The sequence below is a fragment of the Rhinoraja longicauda genome, chromosome 4, assembly GCF_053455715.1.
Source record: "Rhinoraja longicauda isolate Sanriku21f chromosome 4, sRhiLon1.1, whole genome shotgun sequence".
Classification (NCBI taxonomy): Eukaryota; Metazoa; Chordata; class Chondrichthyes; order Rajiformes; family Arhynchobatidae; genus Rhinoraja; species Rhinoraja longicauda.
The window spans coordinates 84,398,414-84,423,027 of NC_135956.1; the positions used below are offsets into that span (position 1 = coordinate 84,398,414).

Genomic DNA, 24,614 nt, shown 5'->3' on the forward strand with positions numbered 1-24,614 from the left:
AACATATGCTAGATTTGACCAATCATCGAACCCAATTCCACAGCATAGTACTGAGCAATGTCCAGCAAAGAGAAGAAAGTCGGAATCTGTCACTAAATACATCTTGAACTTACAGCAGGGCCAAAGACGTTTATTTTGCCGATCGAGAGCTAGAAATCACAATCCAAACTTTACTGTCATAGAAGAAAATCAGTGCCCATATGTCCTGTAAGTTGTAAATAAGGATGCTGGTTTGGTGCGTGTGTTCATGCTTCCAACGAGCAAAGCATTCAGTTCTTGAATGACTAAGTGGGTTAAATATTTAATACCTCAGCTTCCCGTCTCATGCAACACGTTAGCAACATTTTTTTTTAAAGCAAGAATGTTATTATTTCTGACTGCTGCATGATAAATCTAGAAATAGCTTAAATTAATCTAAATGAATAATGTAATGGGGGTAATGATAACATTACAATTTAATACAAAATAGTACGAGTAGTTCAGAATGCTTTACAGGTTCAAATTGTTGGCTGCGTTTCAGCAAATAATTTATCACAGCATACCTCAGAGTATATGCAAGATTTACTGTTGCTCATTTGTAATTTTTAAAACATTGAGTATTGAGTAAATGTACGAAATATTATTTTAAAAAGAGGATGGGCACCAATGGAAACAGTACAGGCCGACAAGAAAGGTCCAGACACAAAATAGACAGTCTGAAGAAGGGTCTCGACCCGAAACGTCACCCATTCCTTCTCTCCTGAGATGTTGCCTGACCTGCTGTGTTACTCCAGCATTTTGTGAAACAAATACCTCCAGACACAAAATATCAACATACATCTTTTGTCTCCACAGATGCTGCTTCACACACTGAGTTCTTCCAGCATTGTCTTTTTAAAACTTTCAAGTGGGTGATGAAAATAAAAAATAAAATACTATATTTTCTGACAAGAGGTCAGAGAACAAAGTCAAAGGCCAAGAAACTAACTGGTTTTTTTTCCAGTTCCTACAATGTGTCTTGGCATCCGATGTAATTTGCCTATTCAAAGTTTTTTTCAAAAATTCCAACATGGATGTGAAAGTTGCTGGATAGAACATCACTCATGTCTGTTCTGAACTGCCCCTTCAGGTAGTGAACTGCCTTGTTTTAATCAGTGCACTCCTTGCAGTCAAAGCTGCTAGGTAGTGTTCAAGAACTTTGATCTGACCGCGATAAATGTGCAAGTCATAAAGGAGTATTGTGAATAGTGGAAGTCCACACACCATACTCTTGTCTATCCAGGATGGTTGAGATCAGGAGGTTTGCGATGTGCTGGAGAAGCATTGGGAAAGTTCTTCAATGCACATTGCAGATGGTGCACATGGTTGGCAGGTGTCACAGTCTCAGTGATGGGAAGTATTTAGGGTTGAGGATCGGGTGCCAACCAAGCAGGCTGCTTTGTGCTTACTGGTGTATTGCTTCTTGAAAGCAACGCATTAAATTCCTGACTTACTTTGTTGATGGTGGTAAAAAAATAAAAGCGAATTGCCTTTCTTCAAGTGAGGCATGATTCGAGCCAGTGTTCCTCTCATTTCTCACCAGAGTTTTCTAGATTCACATCTATTATCATATTGTTCAGGGCAGCTATTTTCACTTTCACATTAGAAATCAGCTCTTTCAACCATGTTTGGACAAATGCTGCAAGGAATTCTGAAGCTGCATGCTCTTGGATAAACCCTAATGTGATCACATGGCAGATGATCGAGTTTCACTTGACAACAGTCAATGACACAGCCCATCACTTTATTCATAGCTGAGTTTGGACTGCAGAGACAGTAACCAGCCAGGTGAATTTATTTTTATGGAAAGTACACAACTGTCAGTTAAATACAGGTGTTGCAGCTGAATTCAATACATGGCCAGAGGTATAACTAATTCTGAGGAATAATGTTTTGGTATTACAGCCTGAACATTATCAGAGTTGTTTGCTTTCTCTGTATCTAGTGTGGCTAGTACCTGATGGTATCACATGAATTGATTGGAGACCAGGTTCTATGATATTGGTAACTATTGGAAGAGACTCTTGAATTATGGACTTGACATTTGTAGCTTGCTTACATGCACTCCAAACTCATTTTTGGTACTCACGCGTTTGACAATGCCATCATTTGAAAATGTTTAATGATTAAAGAGTAATCTCTTCTCAACGATCCACTAACATTCATGACTTAAGTAGCAGGACTGTAGAGCACAGATCTAATCCCTAGGGTAAAGGATTGCCTTGTCATGGCTGCAGCACTCACTTTATTGTTTGGTATTCGTACACTCTTGTATTGCAGTCTCATTATAGTGAAATTTGCTGCTGGTTTTTGCCTATACTTCAACACTTTTTTTAAAAGATGGAGAAACAAGAATCAACCCTTTTGAAAAAGGGTCCCGACCCGAAACTTCACCCATCCTTTTCTTAAGAGATGCCGCCTGACCCAATGAGTTACTCCAGCACTTTGTGTCTACCAAGTTGGACTCTTGGTTTAATGGTTTAACATTAATGGTAGAGCATTAGTCTGAACAAGGGACTCGACCAGAAACGTCACCCTTTCCTTCTCTCCTGAGATGCTGCCTGACCTGCTGAGTTACTCCAGCATTTTGTGAATAAATACCTTCGATTTGTACCAGCATCTGCAGTTATTTTCTTACACTAATGGTAATGTTCCTTGGCATTAATATTATCAAAGATAAATAAGCATTCATTAAAAAAAAAAATAACGGTATGAAAAGATTTTTTTTTCTCACTCTTTTACCGTTATTTTATTGTTATTTTTTATCTTGTACGTTTGAGCTCTGCTCAGGCAGTGCGCCTGAATTTCGTTGTATGCACCACTACAATGACATTAAAGAAATTCTATTCTACATTGGAGTTTGCCTACGCAACAGTTGTGCTACAATAGAGAATTTTATTCTGCACTCTGTATCTTTCCCTCTGCTCTACCTCTAGTACTCAAGTTTGTCTTCATTGTATTTATGGACAATATGATTGATCTGATTGGATAGCATCAAATCAAAGTTTTTAGCTGTAACTTGATACACCTAACAATAATAAAGCTAAACCTAGGCCTAAGCCATTCCTTCCTTTGCTGATATCATAGAAGTACTACTGCTGGAGAAGGTCAATAGACAATTGACAATTGGAGGTGCAGAAGGAGGCCATTCGGCCCTTCGAGCCAGCACCGCCATTCAATGTGATTATGGCTGATCATTCTCAATCAGTACCCCGTTCCTGCCTTCTCCCCATACCCCCTGACTCCGCTATCCTTAAGAGCTCTATCCAGCTCTCTCTTGAATGTATTCAGAGAATTGGCCTCCATTGCCTTCCGAGGCAGAGAATTCCACAGATTCACAACTCTCTGACTGAAAAAGTTCTTCCTCATCTCAGTTCTAAATGGCCTACCCCTTATTCTTAAACTGTGGCTCCTTGTTCTGGACTCCCGCAACAAAGGGAACATGTTTCCTGCCTCTAACGTGTCCAACCCCTTAATTATCTTATACGTTTCGATAAGATCTCCTCTCATCCTTCTAAATTCCAGTGTATACAAGCCTAGTCGCTCCAGTCTTTCAACATATGACAGTCCCGCCATTCCGGGAATTAACCTAGTAAACCTAGCTGCACGCCCTCAATAGCAAGGATATCCTTCCTCAAATTTGGAGACCAAAACTGCACACAGTACTCCTCTCGGTCTGTCTAATTGGGCAGATCAAAATCATAATGGCAGTATTTGAGACAGAATCAATGTCTGCCAAAATCAATTCACGGCTTAATTCATCTATGGGACAGTTTTCATAACTGAGGAACAAACCCCGAAAGGTTTGTTGAGGACTGTGCAGAACTGACAAGGTATACCTTTGCCATGCCAGATTCCGGTGTCTAGTTCAAGGTCAAGTAAAACACCCATCTTTGTTCTTATTACATTTGCCACAATAATTTGGTATAACTGAAATGACATCGGCAAGCAAAATCAACCATACTGCCATTGGGTATGAAGACACATTTTGAGAATAGAAGCGTAATGGTTATTAGCAAACAAGCAATTCACAAATCTGGGATAAGCGATCTGTCGACTCAAACCACGGCAGCTGAAGAACATTAATTTAAGGAGGCTTGAATAAAGAGCATTATGAATCGAAAAGCAGAGCACTGCAATACCCGATGAAAATTCACGTCTGGTTGGGGAGTTAAATTCAGTTAATTAAATTATCTGGTCTATAAATGTGGACATGAAAATACCATATTGGTGGAAAAAAACATTTCGTTCGAAAGAGGTCCTTGAGGGAAAGAAAGCTGCAACCCTTGCCAATTCTGGCCTGCATAGCATTTGCACATGTATTTCTACAGGAATCAAAAGCAGTATTCAGGGCTGCCTTCAAAATAACCATTCAATGCACTGCATATACGTAAATTTTAGACTCATCACTTTCTCAGATTTTCTTAGCAAATACAGTGCCCTCCATAATGTTTGGGACAAAGACCCATAATTTATTTATTTGGCTCTGTACTCCACAATTTGAGATTTGTAAAAGAAAAAAAAGTCACATGTGGTTAAAGTGCATATTGTCAGATTTTAATAAAGGCCATTTTTATACATTTTGGTTTCACCATGTAGAAATTACAACAGTGTTTATAAAGGTGTTGGCAATATATATGTTGTCTCAGCAGTTCAGTCTTATTCCACGCCTGCAAAAATGGAAACACAGCCAGGAGGGATATCCCACACTTTCTCTCCCGCTTCCCCTCTTCTCGCTCTCCCTCCGGCAGGAACTGCCGTGGTGATAAGGAACAGGTTTGATGACGTGTAGGTAAATTAATCTAATCCCTGCTAATTGGATGACGTGTAGGTAAATTAATCTAATCCCTGCTAACTGTTACTCCTCCACGATGGCTCCAGCTCAGTCCAGTGCGCTGTCCGGGGTGCTGGTTTCTCCCAGCAGGCAGACGCTGTCCATGGTGCTGGACTTCAGCTCCTCCTGGCCTGTTGGCTGGTAACAAGGATCAGAGCAGCATTTAGGGAGGAGGCATTGTCACACAGCTCATCAATGAAGCCAATGGCCAATACTGTGAGCCAAACTCTGTTTGCTGCCTCAATGTCATCTACATACCAAAACTCTCGTTTGTTTGTTTGTTTTCTTCCTGAACCACAGCCAAAACGGTACACGATAGCGCAACAATTTTAGGCCCACCTTACTCACCGTCATCCCTTTGGTGCTAATGGAAGAAGTTTCATTGAAATCGGTGTTATATTTTTTAAGTTATTCACATTTTAAAGTTTAAATCTCTCTCTGAGGGAGGGAGTGAGGGAGGGAGGGGGAGGATAAGGGAGGTTCAGGGGATGAAGTGGGGGGGGGGAAGGGGAAGAGGGGAGGGGAGGGGGAGGGGGGGGAGGAGAGGGTGCTGCACCAATGCAGGAGAGGTTTGGGCCCAATGGGTCCACATGGTCTAGTTACATTGAAATTCTCCCTGCTTTTGGTTGTACCTTTCCAACCCATTCTCATTGCACATTCATGTCTATCTATCAAAATACTTCTCTTGGTCACTCAATTCATGTTGCTGACAGTGGCCTTCAGATCATATTGTCAACATCAGCATGTTTCCCAGAAACATCATGCATTTATTTACGGTCCACCAGTTTATTAAAATACATTATCACTCCAACTCATGCCAACATACCAACAGATAACAAATTTCTAGGTCAACATGTTATGAATTCTAAATTAATCCTGATCAATATCACAGCTGGAGGACAGAATATATTTCGGGCACCTCAATGTTGAAGGATGGTAGAGCAGGATTCACTTAGATCCTATGTGGTGTGATAAAATACAAGCATAATAAAGTCAAAAGAGGCTAGAGGTACTTTGCTAGAGGTAATATCACGCAGCAACAAGAAATGCTTAACAAAAACAGATTCATTCCAGTCACTGTGTAATAAAATTGGAAGAGAAACAGACGATTGAATCAATGAGTTAAGGCCAAAAGGAGAATTATCATATCACTTACTTCCAAGATGAAGGAATTCACTACCAGATTTAGTGAGTGGAGCAGAGGAAGGTAAGTGAAGCAAATCTACATAAAACGGAATAGGGGAACAGGCTCTGGACAGGGGATTAGGAGTCATGCAATGTACTTCATGGTAAGGCCATTGGGGATGCCTCTCATCAACCCCAAGTGGAGTCAGGGGCCAGAAACATGACTGGTCAGCACATGGAACATGGCACAGAGTGGGACCAGGGACACAGATGAGGTACTACAGGGGATGGTGCAAAAAGGGCTGGGGTCAGGTCAAGGAAAGAGTGTTCACGTCGCGGCCCTGTTTCCACCAATCTTTCCACCGCCACGCAGTGGACTCGATGAGAAGAAGGAGCTGAAGGCTTGAGCATTGTCAGGAACGTGGACAGATGAACCCTTAGAGGGAGAGGGACATCAAGACTGAAAGAGTGGGAAACGGGGGAGGGTTCAGAGAGTCATCGTGCGTGAGGGGATGGGGTAAAGAAACTGCAAAAGATACAAAGGGACTCTGTTACACAATGGAGACATCTCTACCTCTCCCTTATTTGCTGACAAATATGCACAGCCACATAAATAGTAGAACCAGTTTATTCCCTAATATTCAATTCTCAATGTAGGTCAAGCTATAATTCAATGCAACAAACCTAAACTTTGAAGTTGAACCTTTTGGATGACAGCTCATGCAGGCTCTTTTGTCAGTCGACAGGTCAACCTCATTCTTTCCATCCCTGCTTTAAATCCATCAATGATGTCCTCATCTTCAACAATTGCACTGTTGCCACGGTTGGGCACAATTGTAGGATGGCTCATTAAAGGACCATCTATTCTGAGCCTCATCCAAGGGTCTTCACGGACCCACTACATTTACAGACCTTGGTCACAGTAGGTACTTGATGTTGCAGCAAATGCAAGATATTCAAAGCACCTCTTCCTTGCTAGTGGAAAGGAGCGGAAAGCAACGCCACCATTGACAACTAAATTGACAGTAAGTTGCGACATTGTCCAAACAACAACTAACACATTTCCATTGAACTAGAAGCTCGTAACATATATCGCCATGACCCCTGCAATGCAATTCAACAATCCTGATCTGTATTAGAGACACACAACACGGAAACGGCCCTATCGGCCCACTGATTTCTTGCTAATCATCAACCACCCATTTGCACTAATCTAATAATATAATACGTTTATCATTTATGTACAGCTTAAATTGTCACTCCAGAGTTTAGCACTCAACTTCACATCAGGGACAATTTACAGCGACCAACTAACTTCCAAATCTGCACCTCTTTTGTGATGTGGGAGGAAACTGGAACACTTGGAAAAAATCCACATTGTCACAGATAAAGTCACAGATTCATGTTTATCTCAGTGCCATCTCAGATACCTCCGGTATCCAGATTGACTAACAACAAAGTAATTTGTGTGGACTGCTTTGAAATTTGTCTCATAAATGCGAAAAGGCACTTTGTAAATACAAGTCTTTCTTTTATAATTGGCAAGTACTGGCTCCACATTATGGTGCCCATTCAACTTTGTCCAATACATTCATGATCAATCTTCAAATGCAATTTATTTGTTTTATTTTGAATTCCTGCTGTACTGTGATTAATGATGAATAAATACTCGACATTGTCTTTAAATTAAATGTATCAACTCCATTTTCTGCCTCTTGCTTGTGTTGTGCTTCATATGAGTGACACATAACCCTTCATTCTTGAACAATTTCATTATAGAAAACGGCTGCAAGGTTTCATTGCCACAGCCTGTTAAGATTCTGCTGGATTGGGAGATTGCTCTTCACTGTGCAATGTGAGTTGTGGTTATTCTTGAGGTTGTGGTTCAGATTTCATCATAGAAACTTGTGAAATGACTTCAATAAAGTCGGCTCTTTCAGTGAGCACCAGGCAAACTAATTATCAAAAAACTATTGCTTGGATTACTAATATATCAAATAACTGAAAATTTATGGCATGGGGGAATATCATTTGAATTGGACATTGTATTTATCATAGCCAAAATTGTATATTTGCCTCACTGAATGCTCATCAAATATTTTTCAAATATGAGATATGTTTCTCTCATGGAATTTTCCTTATATGTTCTGAGCCACAGTGAATTGTATAGCTTCACTGGTCCCATGGGGCTCTTGCTGAAAATCGTGTTACCTGTAGGATTGAATATTCCAGTAAGAAATTATGGGCAGCACAGTGGTAGAGTTGGGGCTTTACAGCGCCAGAGACACGGGTTCAATCCTGTCTATAGGTGCTGTCTGTACAGAATTTGTGCATCCTCCCTGTGACTTGTGTGGCTTTTCTCTGGTTTCTTCCCACATTCCAAAGACGTACATGTTTATAGACTGGATCGACTAGGCTTGTGTACACTGGAATTTAGAAGGATGAGAGGGGATCTTATCGAAACGTATAACATTATTAAGGGGTTGGACACGTTAGAGGCAGGAAACATGTTCCCAATGTTGGGGGAGTCCAGAACAAGGGGCCACAGTTTAAGAATAAGGGGTAGGCCATTTAGAACGGAGATGAGGAAAAACATTTTCAGTCAGAGAGTTGTAAATCTGTGGAATTCTCTGCCTCAGAAGGCAGTGGAGGCCAATTCTCTGAATGCATTCGAGAGAGAGCTAGATAGAGCTCTTAAGGATAGCGGAGTCAGGGGGTATGGGGAGAAGGCAGGAACAGGACAATGATCAGCCATGACCACATTGAATGACGGTGCTGGCTCGAAGGGCCGAATGGCCTCCTCCTGCACCTATTGGCTATTGTCTATTGTAGGTTAATTGGCTTGGTATAATTGTAAATTGTCCCCAGTGTGTGTAGGATGGTGTTAGTTTGCGGGGATCGCTGGTTGGCGTGGACTTGGTGGGCCGAAGGGCCTGTTGCCCTGCCGTGTCTCTGAACTAAACTAACCTTATAGTTTGCATTAACACAAAATGCTAGAGTAACTCAGCGGGACAGGCAGCATGTCTGGAGAGAAGGAATGGTGATGTTTCGGGTTGAGACCCTTCTTCAAACTGACTAGTTCACATAACCAGTTTGGCAGGAATGAGAACTTTGGGACCTTGGGTTACAGTGGGTGATAAAGTGGGCAGCTAGTAGAGCTGCTGCCTCACAGCTTCAGAGAGATGTCAAGTCAAGTCAAGTCAATTTTATTTGTATAGCACATTTAAAAACAACCCACGTTGACCAAAATGCTGTACATCTGATTAGGTACTAAGGGAAAAAAAAAAGAAACATACAGTGGCACGCAAACAGTTCACAGCGCCTCCTCAATGAGCCTCAAACGCTAGGGAGTAGAAATAGGTTTTGAGCCTGGACTTAAAGGAGTCGATGGAGGGGGCAGTTCTGATGGGGAGAGGGATGCTGTTCCACAGTCTAGGAGCTGCAACCGCAAAAGCGCGGTCACCCCTGGGCTTAAGCCTAGACCATGACCTCAGTTGCTGTCTGTGTGGAGTTTGAATTTATCTGTGACAATGTGGATTTTTTTCCAAGTGCTCCATTTTCCTCCCACATCACAAAAGAGGTGCAGATTTGGAAGTTAGTTGGTCGCTGTAAATTGTCCCTGATGTGAGTTGAGTGCCGACGAGCTGCCGCTAACTCACCCACTCCATCCCCCCTCCTCCCCACTCACCATTCCATCCCCCCTCAACCCCCCTCCTCCCCTCATTCATTCAATCCCCCCCCCCCACACCCGCTCCCCCCCTGCCCCCTCCGCCGGGAGGACGTTAGTCCACACGTGCGCAGTTGGGGCGACCTACGATATTTTGACTTTGCGATGGTGCAAACTGCAGCGACCTGTAGCCAGCCACAGCTCGCTTCCGGCCACGTGAGGGAGGATGGAGTGGTTGAGGCGGGGGTGGGAGAGATAAGGGGGGGTTGAGGGGGGATGGTGTTGGGTGAGGGGGGAGGATGGATGGGTGAGTGGGGGGAGGAGGGAGAGATGAGGGGGGTTGAGGGGGGATGGAGTGGGTGAGAGTGTGAGGGAATGGGGGGTAAGCGGGGTGGAGTGGAGTGGGTGAGGGAGGGAGGGGAGGAGGGGGGTTGAGGAGGATGGAGTGTTTGAGTGGGGGGGAGGGGAGGAGGGGAGGATAAGCGGAGTTCAGGGGGGAATCGAGTGTGTGAGTGGGGGGAAGGGAGGATAGGGGGATAAGGGGAGATGGAGTGCGTGAGTGGGAGGGGAGGAGGGAGTGGAGGAGGGGGGGAGCAGGGGAGGAGAGGGTGCTGGACCAATGCAGGAAAGGTTTGGGCCCAACGGGTCCACTTGGTCTAGTTATATATAAATTACAGAATAGCAACATTCATTTTAGAAACATAGAAAATAGGTGCAAGGGGAGGCCATTCGGCCCTTCGGGCCAGCACCGCCATTCATTGTGATCATGGGTGATCATCCACAATCAATAACCTGTGCCTGCCTTCTCCCCATATCCCTTGATTCCACTAGCCCCTAGAGCTCTATCTAACTCATTTTAGCCCAACATACTTGCCTTTTATAAATCCTGGGGAAAAAATGATTGCCATATTATCTAGCAATAGATTCCTCTCCCCCCTCCCCAATATTTTTTATTAATTTCAAATTAAACTCTAATTTGACTTAATGGTAATTTTCCAATTTTCCAAAGTGGAACATTTTAAAGTTTTATTAATGATACGCAATGTTCAAGCCGCAATTTGCCAAATAATTAATTCCCTCGGTATCTCTTAAACCTCTCGAAGTTTTGAGTAAAATGATTGCTGAAGCAATTCACAGATTACAGCAACTGCAATCTCTTGTCTCTATTGAGTTAAAGTAATGTTTGTTTTACTTAATATGTCTAACCATTGATATTTTGTTATTTTGATATACTTTAGATCTATTCAATAAAACAGTGGCCAAACAATGACCAAACCAATAGGTTCAATACATTTATATCATTGCTTAATATTCAGTACTCATACTTCAATTTCCCCTTCTACCAGCTTAAAGATCGGTGTGTACATCCATCAATAAGATCTTATAATTTAGATTGTACTTTCTTTCACTGTTCAGTTCTTTACATTGAATACTGCCCATCTCTACTCACATAGCTGACCTACTCTCCTGCAATCTTCCTTCACACTTTTGCTAGACCCTTTATTTCTGTACAATCAAACATTATAATTTCCTTTGTACCTCTGTCAATTGCATTTCTAGAAGTGAAGATACAAAATGTTTTGTTACGTATTCAAGAGAGTATAACATAATGCATTATGTGAGGGATGGTAAATCAAGAGTAAAGTTATGGCATCTGAAATTAGCAGCTAGCATGTTAAACTTACATGTCAATTTATCTTTTTGCTCTTGCAAATTTGTCATTTAATTGTTCAATCTATCTTGCGGCGGGTTTACTATCTTCAACAGCGAGTTATCTGCCAAGGTCTTTATAAATGTCTTACAACATGCAGCAAACGTAATGGGGACCATGATTTGGGGAACGAGGTTCAGTACATTCAGGCTAATACATTCAGAAATGTAAAACACAGTTTTAAGATATCAATGGGATGGCCAAATATAATTGTTAACTTTATGAGATGATATGCACTTGCTCTGACTATCCCAATGACCTAAACCAGATTTCTTGTCAATATAATTTGAAGTTGGTACATTCTATGAATAAGAGAACCAATTTCACACAGATAAACCTGCAATTCACTCACAAATCTCTGCCAGAACACACCAACAAATAAAGTATTAAACTGCTGTTCAAAGTCAAATGCCCACGTTTTCTTTTGCAAATGAGTAAAACTTCAAAAGTTGAATCCGTATTGATGATATCTTCCATCTATTAATTGTTTTCAGTTATGGACAAATATAAATTTGTGTTAGCGCCTTTACATTTAACTGCAAATCATTTAAACCAATGTTTCAATTTCAATGCAATTTTATACCAGTAAGCCTATTTGAAAATGTTTAAGGCGCAAGTGTTAATGAGCCTTTTTTTAAATACACATGACCACAATCCTTCACCAACAAAGTTCATAAACATTTAAATCATGTTTCTATGCCTATTATATTTTAACCGAATAAACTTGTTAACAAGTCAAATAAACAAAATGTTCATTTCAATTGATTATAAAACAAATTAAACTGTAGGAGTTTGGGTAATTAAGATTGAATATTGCGGGTGTTTTAAAGATTTGTTTATCATCACTATTCAGTATGCAGAAGGGAATGAAATGAAAACTTTAACATTACGTTATTAACAATGCATACCTTTAAGTCACTGCCAGGCAAGGAACCGACTCCATTTTTCCATTCCATGGCACTGTATATATCAAAGTCTTGTACATCATTTGTAGTGCTTGATTCGGCTTCTTCATCCATTCTTTCCACTTTGATAGGTACAGCCTGACAGCTTTTTTCTTCTGAGACCTTCTTGCCTCCAAAGGAATTGCTCACTGAAAGGTCATTGAGAAATGAAAGGAAGAAACTATTACAGACCATTCAAATCGATTTTCTTCATATCATATTTTTGCTTCATACATTGAATCATTTTCTTGCAAGAATAAGAGCAATGAAAAAAATATTAATCAAAACAGACAAATTACAGTAATGATTTGTTTATACAGAGCTCAAAGATGATTACAATATGCTGTGGGGAAATTTGCTGAGGTTGTTATGCGGTGGACATTAATGTAGAAATTCTTCAATAAGAAATTTGTAGGTTTTCCTTACATCGTACACATGCAGAAATAGAGTAAATCCCAGATGGACCAAACTGTTGAACATCTGACTTCTGCGGCGCAAGTCAAAATTGGTCAAAAAGACCAACATTTTGATCGTGAAATGTATGAAATGTTTCATAGTTAATAAAAATCTCAGAAAATGGTAAACCTGAAATCTTGGCCAATTTTTCTTGAATTATTCAACTTTAATCAAATCAAATGTGACAAATTAATATTTTTATTACCCACCGCACAAAGAGGCAAATTTATTTTAATTAGTTCAAAGTTTATTACATTTTATTATCTCCCTTAACAAAATAATTGATTTGTCAACAACTATAAAATCCAAAAAAGGATCATTGGTTGCATTCAAAAGAATTGATAGATTTCCAGATATTATAAGGATTGTTGTTGTTGTTCGTCCTTCGTGTTCGAAGATGGCCATGACTTCACTTTCAGTTGGAGGATTGGTGACTGTGGGTCCGGAAGTGACTGGTGAGGCCAATCCGGGCCCGGAAGGCACGCCCACACTAAGGACACAAGTGGATGGGTGCTGCGTGCCTGGAAAGCCCTACCAGGAACCACACATCACGGTGAAGGGGCAGAATCTACAGGCAGTCGACAGCTTTACCTATCTGGGTAGTACACTCTCGCAAGTGCTGAACATTGATGCTGAGGTCAACAACAGGATTGCCAAGGCCAGCGCTGCCTTTGGGCGACTTCGTGAGAATGTTTGGGAGTGGAGAGGACTCAGCCTTACCACCAAGCTGAAGGTCTATAAGGATTAAGGAATATGGGGATTTATACTGGTAAATAGGTTCTAATGTGAAATAAATTATACAAACATCACTCATGTCAAAATCTGGTACCTCACACAAGTGCACCAGGCATGAAAAATCTTGTCTCACGAATGTGATTGAGTTTTTTTGAAGATGTGACAAAGAAGATTGATGACTGCAATGTATGGACCTCATCCACATAGACTTCAGTAAGGCATATCACAAGGTCCAGCATCACAAGTTGTTCTGAAAGGTTAGTTCACATATGATCAAGGGCTAACTAGCCAATCTGATACAAAATTGGCTTGGCGGTAGGAGTCAAAGGTTGGCAGTGGAAGGTTTTGTTCTCAGATCAGAGGCCTGTAAGCAGAGGTGCACTGCTGAGGTTAGTGCCAAGTCCACTGATGTTCGTCAACAAAATTAACAATTGGAAGTGAATGTTGGGCATGATTAGTATGCTTGCAAATGACATCAAAATAGATGGTATTATGAGCAGTGAAGAAGGTTATTTCAGATTGCAATAGGATCTCGATTGGCTGGAAAGGTGGGACCAACGACTGGCAGGTGGAATTGAACTTGGATAAGTGCAAAGTGTTGCATTTTGGTAAGTTAAACTAGGGCAGAGTTACACAATGAATGAATGAATGAATGAATGAATGAATGAATAAGTTTATTGGCCAAGTATGTGCATATTCAAGGAATGTGCCTTGGTGCTCCGCTCACAAATGATAGGAGCCTGGGGAGTGTTGCAGAACAGAGAAACTCAGGGGTACAAATACACAGTTCTCCGAAAATGGTGATGATAAATGCATTTGGCACACTTGCCTTCATCAGTCAGGTCATTGGGTACCAGAACTGGGACATTGTGTTACGCCTGTAGAGACGTTGGCGAGACCACACTATTGAGTACAGTTCTGATCACTAACTATAGGAATGATGTCATTAAGCTGGAAAAGAACGCAGAAAAGATTCACAAGGATGATACTGGTTTTGAAAGGCTTGGGTTATAAGGAGAGAGTGGATAGGGTGAACGTTTTTCCCTGGAACAGAGGAACCTGAAGGATGACCTGACAGGCAAATGTAAAATTACATGGGGCACAGATAACATGAATGATCACAGTCCCTTTTCCCAAGGTAGAAGAGTCTACAACTAGAGGGCACAGTTTAAAGGTGAGAGGGGAAAGATTTTAAGTGAATCTGAGTGGCATCTTTTTCACACGGGAGATATTGAGTATGTGGAACGAGCTGCCACAAGATGTGGTCGAGGCAGGTACAATCACAGCTTTTAAAAGATATTTGGACAGATACATGGAAAATAAAGGTTTTGAGGGATAACGACCAAAAGCAGCTAGCAACTAGCTTAGGTAGGCTACTTGGCAAACATGAACAAGGTGGGCTGTTTGGTATACATTCCCCTACACAATTCCTGATGAAGTCTGTGACAGCAGTGGCATACTCATTTAGGTTAGCCACAAAATCCTGAATATGGAATATTCCCTTGACTCAATGTAGTCACAAAAGATCTAATCTACTGCCTCCAAATAGCGTTACATGATTTCTGTATGTGTGTTCCCAACCAGAAACTATGGATCGATTGCCAGATCCACTCCCAGATGAAGTCCTAGTCTGCAGCATTCAATTCAAACAACTCGAATGGTACAAGAAATCTATTTATGACCTTTGCAAAGCCATCAAGGACGCAAAGAGGGAATTTCGGACCATGCTGGAGTCCCGAGGAAATAACACAGATACCTGTTGATCGTGGCAAGTCCTACATGCTATATGGACCACAAACTGAAGTTGTGCAATATCACTGACAATGATATGTCAGGCCCTAATGAGCTCAATGCATTCTCAATTCACTGTGAACAGAAGATCGGTGAAAGTAGGTAACCCCACCCAATTTGCCTTGGGTGCACCTGTACCGACAGTCACTTGGCAGATGCAAGATCGGCCTTCCTGAGAGTGAATCTGTGGAAAGTAACTGGCCTGGATGGCTTGTGGAAAGTAACTGACCAGCCCCGTCCTCAGGACCACGTCCGCAGACCAGCTGGCAGAAGAGTACCCAGACAGGTTTAACCCCTCACTAATCCATTATGAAATCCACATATGCTTTAAGAGGGTCACGATCATCCCGGCGCCAAAGAAAAGCAAGGTAGCTTGCCCTAACGACTCTCGTCCAGTGGCTCAAATATCCACCATCATGAAGAGACTAGTGCTGGCTCACATTAACTCCAGCCTTCCAGACAACCTTTCTCCACTGTAGTTTGCCTACCATCACAACAGGTCCATGGCAGATGCCATCTGTCTGGCCCAACACTCACCTCTGGAACACTAGGACACCTTCAATGCTACAATCCCACCCGAACACATCTCCAAACTCCTGGACCTAGGACCCAATACCTTCCTCTGCCTCTGCATCCTTGATTTTCCGACAGAGACCCCAATCAGTGAGGATAGGTGACAATATATCCTCCACATTAATTCTCAACACCAACTCTCAATATCCTACAACAAATCTTTCTCAGCCCTTTACGAGATTCCCCACAAACACAATGATGGAAAATACTGCTCTGACTCCGCCTGTAAGTTTGCAGATGACACCACTGTGGTGGGTCAGACCTTTGACAACGATGAGACGGACAGAGTACAGGAAGGAATAAAGGGTTTAGTAGCATGATGTCAGGTCAACCGCTTCCTCAATGTCAGCAAGACAGAGAAGTTAGAAACTGCCTTCAGGAAGTGTGGTGGACAACATGCTTCAATCAGCATCTATGGCATCGAAGTGGAATTGATTGAGAGCTTCAAGCTCCTCAGCGTAAATATTACCAACAATCTGTCCTGGACCAACCACAATGGGGCTACGACCAAAAAAGTAAAATCCCACTAAACACCTCCACCCCCTCATGCATGCCTCCAATGACTCTTACCAACTTGTACAGATGCACCATAGAAAGCAAACTGTTGAGTTGCATCACGGCTTCATTTGGGAACAGATTTGCCCAAGACCGCAAGAAACTGCAGAGTTGTGGATGTACCTCTGTGCATCACACAGACCAGACTCCCTACCATTGACTCCATCTACACTTCACGCTGCCTTCGGGAAAGCAGCCAACATAATGAAAGGCCTTTCCCACCCACGACATTCCTCCTTCTCCCGTTCCCGTCGAGCAGAATAAACAAATGCTTGAAAGCACGAACCACTAGACACAAGAACAGCTTCTTCCCCTCTGTTATCAAACTTCTTAACAGTCCTTCCATAAGCTAAGGCACAGTCGCGATTTTCTAAAACACCTCATTGCAGACGTTGAACCTTTTCTCTGGAACTGCTATGTTACAATGCTGAAAATTATATCTGCACTCTGGTACTTTTTTCTTTGCCCTACTTGTAGTACTTGTGTATGGTTTGATTGTATTCGTGTTTAGTATAATTTGATTTGAATGGATAGCATGCAAACAGAGGTTTTTCCCACCATTTATCAGCACACATGACAATAAACCAATACATATTCTGCCTGCAAAACGGATATGAAAACCAGAGAATTGAAATGAAAAATTAAAAAGGTTCATACAAACATAAGTCTATTTTATCAGATATTCAAAGCTCACTTTCATTCCACAGCTTTCATAATCTGATTGCAATACTTCATATTACAATGAGAAATCATTCTAACCCAATATGACACCATTTCCACCACTTCTGAGATGCACATCAAGACTAAGTTAGCTCCAAAGAATATCAACATGCCCCACGATAAATCCTAATCCAGTGATTTTATACAAATGTGCTTTTTGATTCAGAATTATGCGCCATTTACATGACTCAATAATACATAAATCAGCAACCGTGGTGCTAATGCAATTCAATATCAGCAAAACCATAATAAAATATAGCCTGAAGTGCTTTCAAAAGGAATAATAAAAATTAAAAAATCACTTTGCTTTAATATTACTCTAGTCGTTACTCACTGTTCAGAGGCATAAACTTATATTAATATGCTTATATTAATTACATTAACATATTAATATACTAATATGCTTATATTATCCTTATTCCCAAAATGTGTGTGTTTTTTTTAAAAAAAGACAAAATACAAGGAAACATTTTTTTTAAACTATTATGGTTGAGTGAATGATTTTCTGTCAAATTTCAGCCAAATTTCAATGCCAGTAAACTGAACAATGATGCAAAGTGAACATTGGTTCCATTTTCCAAATTTCAAAATCCAAAACGTAAACTATCAAATTAAATCTGACAAAGAATTTACAAGAATATTCTCAGCCAAAAACTGCCATCCTTGGGGTCACCAAATCACACACTGTAATATTCTGTTGTAAGTTTATTGTTTCTGACTCCTGAAGTTTTTCCAGTGTTTAAAATGCATACGAGGTGCTGCGTGGAATATTTGCCTCATTGCAACTCTAAAAGCACCAAAAAGACTCAACATGATCCAGGAGCAAAGAGGTCCTTCTGCAGTTGCACAGGGCCCTAGTGAGACCGCACCTGGAGTACTGTGTGCAGTTTTGGTCTCCAAATTTGAGGAAGGATATTCTTGCTATTGAGGGCGTGCAGCGTAGGTTTACTAGGTTAATTCCCGGAATGGCGGGACTGTCATATGTTGAAAGACTGGAACGACTAGGCTTGTATACACTGGAATTTAGAAGGATGAGAGGGGATCTTATCGAAACGTATAAGATTATTAAGGGGTTGGACACATTAGAGGCAGGAAACATGTTCCCAATATTGGGGGAGTCCAGAACCAGGGGCCACAGTTTAAGAATAAGGGGTAGGTCATTTAGAACAGAGATGAGGAAAAACTTTTTCAGTCAGAGAGTTGTGAATCTGTGGAATTCTCTGCCTCAGAGGGCAGTGGAGGCCAAGTCTCTGAATACATTCAAGAGAGAGCTAGATAGAGCTCTTAAGGATAGCGGAGTCAGGGGGTATGGGGAGAAGGCAGGAACGGGGTACTGATTGAGAATGATCAGCCATGATCACATTGAATGGCGGTGCTGGCTCGAAGGGCCGAATGGCCTCCTCCTGCACCTATTGTCTATTGACAATGCAACAGAATTAATAGGCATTCAAACCATCCGTTAACTTTCATTAATTCCACATCCAATGTGCATTTTGTTCAAAACATATAGTGCTCACTGAGTCCAGAATATGAGCTCTGTCGACAAAAGGACTTTAGTAATGCAAGTACAATCGTATTTGGAATAGAAGCATGCTTACAAAAAGAAATAAATGCACAAATAATCTAATGAGGCGGGCATGGCAGGACAGATGATGTTCGCAGGTCAGTTTGAATTACCTGATGGCAATCAGTATGATGCATAGCGACCAACTCTGCTATTGGTGTTTGTAGCGCAAACAACTTCAAACTAGAGTTGGTGAGTTGGAGTCCAAACTTTGAACAGTGTGATACTTCAGGCACGAGCGCAAGTTCGTGCACTAAATAGATGATAGACAATAGGTACAAGAGGAGGCCATTCGGCCCTTCGAGCCAGCACCGCCATTCAATGTGACCATGGCTGATCATTCTCAATCAGTACCCCGTTCCTGCCTTCTCCCCATACCCCCTGACTCCGCTATCCTTAAGAGCTCTATCTAGCTCTCTCTTGAATGCATTCAGAGAATTGGCCTCCACTGCCTTCTGAGGCAGATAATTTCACAGATTCACAACTCTGAGTGAAAAAGTTTTTCCTCATCCGAGTTTTAAATGGCCTACCCCTTATTCTTAAACTGTGGCCCCTTGTTCTGGACTCCCCCAACATTTGGAACATGTTTCCTGCCTCTAACGTGTCCACTCATGCAAAACTCATTACCTTTACCACTAACATTCACTGCGCCCACAAATTCACTTGGACTATCTCAGACACCTCTCCCCCCTTTTTTAATCTTTCTGTCTCCATCACGGGGGGGGGGGGGGCAGACTATCAACTGACATCTACTATAATCCCATCGACTCCCACAGTTATCTGGACTACATTTCCTCCCAACCTGCTTCCTGCATAAATGCTATCCCCTACTCTCAATTTCACTGTCTTCACCACGCCTTCTCCTAATATGAGGCTTTCCATTCTAGGACATCTGAGATGACCTATTTCTTTAATAAATGTGGTTTGCCCAAGCTGTCGTAGATGGATTCCTTGCTCACATCTCCTCTATGCCCCGCAATTCTGCTCTTGCTCCCCTTACCCAAGGCTGAACAAGAATAGAATTCCCCTGGTCCTTGCCTTTCACCCCACCAGCCTCTGCATCCAACGCGTCATTCTTCGGTATTTCCGTCACCTTCTTCTGAAGAAGATGGAGCGGCCGAATCCAGTCACCGTCGTGGTAGCTCCGCGGAGACTGTGCGTTTACTGTACAGTATTCATGGATAAAAACACTCCTCCACCGACTTACTTTAGTACTATTTAACATGTTCTTCTAATTCCCAGTTTCCCCCCATTACCCCGACACCCTTACTAATCAAGAATCTGTCAATTCTTAATCAAGAATCTGTTAAAAAATATCCATTAACGGCCACCACAGCCATTTGTCGACAATGAATTCAACATTCACCACCCTCTGACGAAAGAAATTTCCCATCTCCCTTCTAAAGATACGTCATTTTATTTTGAGGCTATGCCCTCTGGTTCTAGACTCTTCCACTAGTGGAAACATCCTAGGTTAATTCCCGGAATGGCGGGACTATCATATGTTGAAAGATTGGAGCGACTAGGCTTGTTTACACTGGAATTTAGAAGGATCAACGTGGCCGATAGAGATCATCAAAGGAGCGCACCGCGGCAGCAGCAGTGGGAGCGCGGCTCCGTGGGAAAGTCGGAAAAAACATCGAGGGAAGGGAGGGGGGATTCGGAACAGGCTGAGAGCCCAAGCCTTACGTCCACCTCTGCCCAGCATCCTGCTGGCGAACGTCCAGTCCCTGGAGAACAAGCTGGATGACCTCAGGGCGAGGATCGGATTCCAGCGGGGCATCAAAGAATGCAACATCTTCTGTCTGACCGAGACATGGCTGACCGCGCTGGTGCTGGATCAGGGGATCAGCCCAACCGAGTCCTTCACTGTTTTCCGGGCGGACAAAACGGAAGAATCCGGGAAATCCAAGGGTGGAGGAGTCTACTTCATGACCAACAATGACCTGGTGCAACCCTAGGAATATTAAGACGCTTTCTCGTTCCTGCTCGCCGGACCTGGAGCATCTGACTATCTCATGCCAACCATTCTACCTTCCCTGGGAGTTCAGCTCGGTGATCATCACAGCCGTCTATATTCCATCGCATGCGGACACCGACGTGGCACTGTCGGCCCTGCATGATTTGTTGTGTCGACACCAAAACAAGAACCCTGATGCGGCTGACAACGATGAGAAGGCCTACTAGGAGGAGGTGGCTGATCTGGCACTCTGGTGTCAGGACAGCAGCCTCCTCTTGAATGTCACAAAAACTAAGGAGCTGATTGTGGACTTTAGAAGGGCTCAACATCCAAGGAAGTACACGCCACTGGAGATAAATGGGATTACTGTGGATAGGGTGAGCAGCTTTAAATACCTGAGAGTCCACATCACAGAGGATCTGACATGGACAACACACATTGCCGCACTGGAGAGTAAGGCAAGGCAGCCCCTTTACCACCTCAGACGGCTGAGGAAATTCAGAGTCTCTCTGAGGATCCTTCAGTACTTCTACTCTGGGGCTGTAGAAAGCATCTTGCCCGGCAACATCTCAATCTGGTTTGGGAACAGCTCTGCCCAGGACAGGAAGGCTCTGTGGAGAGTAGTGCATTCGGCTGAATGCACTATGGGAACTACACTCGCCCCCCTGCAGGACCTATACATCAGGAGGTGCAGATCCAGAGCCAGCAACATTATGGGGGACCCCTACCACCCCAGCAACGGACTGTTCCAGCTGCTACGGTCAGGCAAACGCCTCCGCTGTCACGCTGTGAAAACAGAGAGGATGAGACGGAGTTTCTTCCCACAGGCCATCAGGACTGTTAACTCTTATACCACCAGGGACTAATTTACTGTGTTAATTTATTTTTTGTGCTGTCTTTTAAAAAAAAAATTCTATTCTGTTTTGTAGTTTTAGCACAATCCGCAGGCATTGCCACTTTCATTTCACTGCACATCTTGTATGTGTATGTGACAAATAAAGTAGACTTGACTGGACTAAAGTGATCGCACAACCGTTATATCTTCCCATCCCCATCCCTTTCCACTTTCTGCAGAGACCAGTCCCTCTGCAACTCCTTGGTTCACTCATTCCCTGCCACCAAATCACCCCCTCCCCAGGTACTTTCTCGTCCAATCACAAGAGATTAGTTTAGTTTATTGTCACAATACCCAGGCACAGTGAAAAATGATTTTTGTTACATGCTAGCCCGTCAGCGGAGAGACTGCACATGATTACAATCAAGCCGCCCACAGTGTACAGATACAGGATAAAGGAGATAGCTTTTAGTGCAAGATAAAGTCCAGAACAGTCTGATTAAAGATAGTCTATGGGTCTCCAATGAGGTAGATGTTAAGTAAGGACAGCTGCCTAGTTCGCGATAGGATGGTTCAGCTGCCTGATAACAGCTGAGAAGAAACTGTCTCTGAAACTGTAGGTATGCGTTTTAGCACTTCTGTACCTTTTGCATGATGGGAGAGGGGAGACGAGGGAGTGTCCCGGGTTAGAATCATCCTTGATTATGCTGGCGTCATTGCCGAGGTAGCATGAAGTGTAGGAAAAAAAAATTGCAGATGCTGGTATAAATCGAAGGTAGACAGAAAATGCTGCAGTAACTCAGCAGGTCAGACAGCATCTCTGGAGAGAAGGAATGGGTGACGTTTCGGGTCGAGACCCTTCTTCAGACTGAAGCGTAGCATGAAGTGTAGATGGAGTCAACGAAAGGGAGATTGGTTTGGGTGATGGTACGGGCTGGATTCACAGTTCTCTGCAATTTCTTGCGGTCTTGAACGGAGCTAATCCCAAACCATGCTGTGATGCATCCTGATAAGATGCTTCCTATGGCATATCTGTAGAAGCTGAGAGTTTATGGGGATTTGTCGAACCTTCTAAGTAAGTAGAGGCTTTTTTGTAAGTAGTGTGCTTTTTTGGCCATTGCTTCGATATGGCTAGTCCAGGTGAAGTTGCTAGCTCCAATGAACTTGAAGCTGTCAACCATCTCTCATTCGACGCCATCAATGTGTGTATCTACTTCACTTCCTGAAGTTGATCACAATCTCCTTTGTCTTGCTCACATTGAGCACAAGATTAGGTTAATTCCCCGAATGGCGGGACTGTCGTATGTTGAAAGACTGGAGCGACTGGGCTTGTATACACTGGAATTAAGAAGGATGAGAGGGGATCTTATTGAAACATATAAGATTATTAAGGGATTGGACATGTTTGAGACAGGAAACGTGTTCCCAATGTTGGGGGAGTCCAGAACCAGGGGCAACAGTTTACGAATAAGGGGTAGGCCATTTAGAAAGGAGATAAAGAAAAACTTTTTCACTCGGAGAGTTGTAAATCTGTGGAATCCTCTGCCTCTGCCTCAGATTCTCTGGATGCTTTCCATGGGGAGAGGGCAGGAACGGGGTACTGATTGAGAATGATCAGCCATGATCACATTGAATGGCGGTGCTGGCTCGAAGGGCTGAATGGCCTACTCCTGCACCTATTGTCTATTGTATTCTTGGCACCAGTTTACAAGGTTCTCGATCTCCCTCCTGTACTCCGTTGCATCATTATTTGATATCCAGCCCATTACGGTAATGTTGTCTGCGAATTTGTAAATTAAGTTGGATTTGTATCTGGTTGCACAGTCGTGAATGTATAAGGAGTAAAGAAAGGGGCGGAGAACACATCCTTGCTGAGCATCTGTGTGGAGGATTTTTCACCTATCCTCACTGATTGTTTCTCCGAAACCCAAATATCGAGTTGCAGAGGTGAGTGCTGACTTCCAAGTTCTATGAGTTTAGAAATAGGCTTGGATAAGATAATGGCATTGAAAGTAGAGCTGTAGTCTTCGAGTAGAGATGTGACACAAAATGCTGGAGTAACTCTCCGGCGAGATGGAATGGGTGACGTTTCGGGCCGAGACCCTTCTTTTAAAATGCTGGAGTAACTCAGCGGGTCAGGCAGCATCTCCGGAGAGAAGGAATGGGTGACGTTTTGGGTCGAGACCCTTCTTCAGACTTCAAGTAGAAGTGTGACATAGGTGTCCCTCTCATACAGGTGTTCCGGAGTACATCCAGAGTACAGGTGTTCCAGGGAGATGGCATCAGCCGTGGACCTGTTGTGGTGGTAGGCGAATTGCAGTGGTCAAGGTTGCATGACAGGCTGGATTCTCGATCTCCTTTCCTGTACCCCGTCTCGGCATTATTTGATATCTGGCACCATCAAAGCACTTCATGATGGTGGATGTCAAGGTCACCGGATGGTAGTCAATAAAACATGTTGACTGCTTTCAGAATAGCCAAGGTGAATACCTTGAGCAGGTAGTAGATGCAACATCTGTCCCTCTACCTCCTACCTCACATCCAGCCAGGAACCATAGCAGTCCTTCCAGGTGAGACAGAGGTTTATGTGCATCTCCTCATCTACTGCATTCGGTGCTTCTGTTGGGCCTCCTTTACATCGTCGAGGCCTAGCGTAGGCGACCATTTCACCAAACACCTGCACTTCGTCCGCCAAGTCCTACTGCATCTCCCGGTTGCTAACCATTTTAACTTCCCTTCCCATTCCCATACAGATCTTTATGTCCTGGGCCTCCTCCAACCATCTAACAAACAAACCCCCTCCCCCCCTCACCTATACCCACCTTTCACTTGCAGACTTAGTTGCATCCCCACCTCTCTTCCAGCTTTCTCCTCTATTACAGAGGAGAATCTGAAGATAGGTCCCGACCCTAGACATCACCTATCCATGTTCTCCAGAGAGTGTAAGAAAATAACTGCAGATGCTGGTACAAGTCGAAGGTATTTATTTCACAAAATGCTGGAGTAACTCAGCAGGTCAGGCAGCATCTCAGGAGAGAAGGAATGGGTGACGTTTCGGGTCGAGACCCTTCTTCAGACATGTTCTCCAGAGATGCTGCCTGACCCACTAATAATCGCAAAGAGCTC

At 42.9% G+C, this 24,614-nt stretch overlaps 1 protein-coding gene across 3 annotated transcripts in view; it reads right to left on the reverse strand.

Moving 5' to 3' along the window:
• The window catches only part of l3mbtl4 (L3MBTL histone methyl-lysine binding protein 4), a 262,599-nt gene that overhangs the window by 225,399 nt on the left and 12,586 nt on the right, over window positions 1-24,614 (reverse strand). For all 3 annotated transcript variants that reach the window (XM_078398236.1, XM_078398234.1, XM_078398235.1), the window contains one exon: window positions 12,264-12,448. In XM_078398236.1, coding sequence (XP_078254362.1) covers window positions 12,264-12,448 — 185 coding nt within the window. The remainder of the gene's footprint in view (window positions 1-12,263; window positions 12,449-24,614) is intronic.